The sequence below is a fragment of the Phytophthora parasitica genome (assembly GCF_000247585.1).
Source record: "Phytophthora parasitica INRA-310 unplaced genomic scaffold supercont2.489, whole genome shotgun sequence".
Classification (NCBI taxonomy): domain Eukaryota; phylum Oomycota; class Peronosporomycetes; order Peronosporales; family Peronosporaceae; genus Phytophthora; species Phytophthora nicotianae.
In genome coordinates this window covers 1-1,232 of record NW_008649475.1, presented here as the reverse complement: position 1 = coordinate 1,232, position 1,232 = coordinate 1, and the positions used below count along the sequence as shown (strand labels likewise).

At 45.9% G+C, this 1,232-nt stretch overlaps 1 protein-coding gene across 1 annotated transcript; it reads left to right on the top strand.

Annotated features, from left to right (window-relative positions):
* Positions 1–246: 246 nt before the first annotated feature.
* On the top strand, positions 247–429 carry PPTG_20324 (hypothetical protein; the record flags this gene model as incomplete). Its single annotated transcript, XM_008919090.1, has 1 exon — positions 247–429. A coding segment is annotated over one exon (183 nt), but the record flags the coding sequence as incomplete, so codon positions are not given.
* Positions 430–1,232: the final 803 nt, after the last annotated feature.

Sequence of the window (1,232 nt, the reverse complement as noted above, 5' to 3'; positions counted from 1 at the left end):
CGATTACTTGGAAATCGCTGCACCACACATGACACACGGAATAGCTTTACTCCAGCGAGAACACACCAATGGTGGCATTGTCAATCCAATGTTCAGCCGATTTGAGAAACGAGAAACGCAGCTCAGTGCCATCAATGCCGGGAATCCATTGCAGGAAACAAACAAGTTATATTGCTGCCATTACACGTCGACAATAACCACTGGTGTGGGGCCGTGTTCGACTATCGTCGTGAAAGTCGAGGAATCATGGTTTTTGTTCCTCTGCAAGCTGCTAGGTCGAAATACTATGACGAACGCGAAGACCTGCTGAAGGAATTATTTGGAGAAATCTACACACTGATGCAGATCAAACGAGTCACGGATTCACGCCATCCAGACGTCTCATGCTGTGGAGCTGTTGCTCTCATGTTTTCGAGTGCTACCTTGCTGGTAACAAGATGCCGCTGAAACCATCTCTAACACAGATGCGCTTTTTCAGACTTCGGTACATGCTGAAATGTCTACAGTAGGCTTACTAGGACCGTGGTAATCCAAATGCATGTACGTTCTCTCTATTGACCATCTAATCGCTTGCATGACTGTAGTTTTTGTCCCTGTGAATAACGCACTAGTACGTGTTGGTGCACAAGTAGGATGAATCAACTGACAACCACGTAGATGTACGGACAACAGCAAGTAGTCAAGAAACATACTCCGCACTATGAGCAAGTAAAACGTGCACAGTTAGCACACCGAGCTGTGTATCACTTTGAAAGTCGAAGAGCATCTCCTTGTAGTTGCTGTCGTCGTCTTCCTGCTGAGTTAACCAACAGCACGCCCCTGTCGCGTTATGAAAGCCCGACCTACGCAGGACCATGCTTACAAAGACATCAGGGAAGAGTACTTAGCACTAGAAACAACCACATAGCTAAGTGAGGCGGGTCTTATTGTTCGAGATCCCTCTGTGAAATCACACTAAGTGTTTCGTACTTTCACACAACACACAACTATCTGCCACCTTGGAGAAACATCAAAACGCGAGAGTCAGTCCACATTACCCACGACTGGCTCTCACGGCCAATAACGAGATCTCTACGAATGAGAGAATTTTTGAATCTCCCCGGAATTTCTTACCGTAATCTATCTTCCTCAAGTACTTACAGCATGCTACTCGGTGCGTAGCATGTAACGCTAACTCGCGCTTAAGTACGAGCTACTCGGTGCCTATAACATTAATCTTTTTTTATACACTT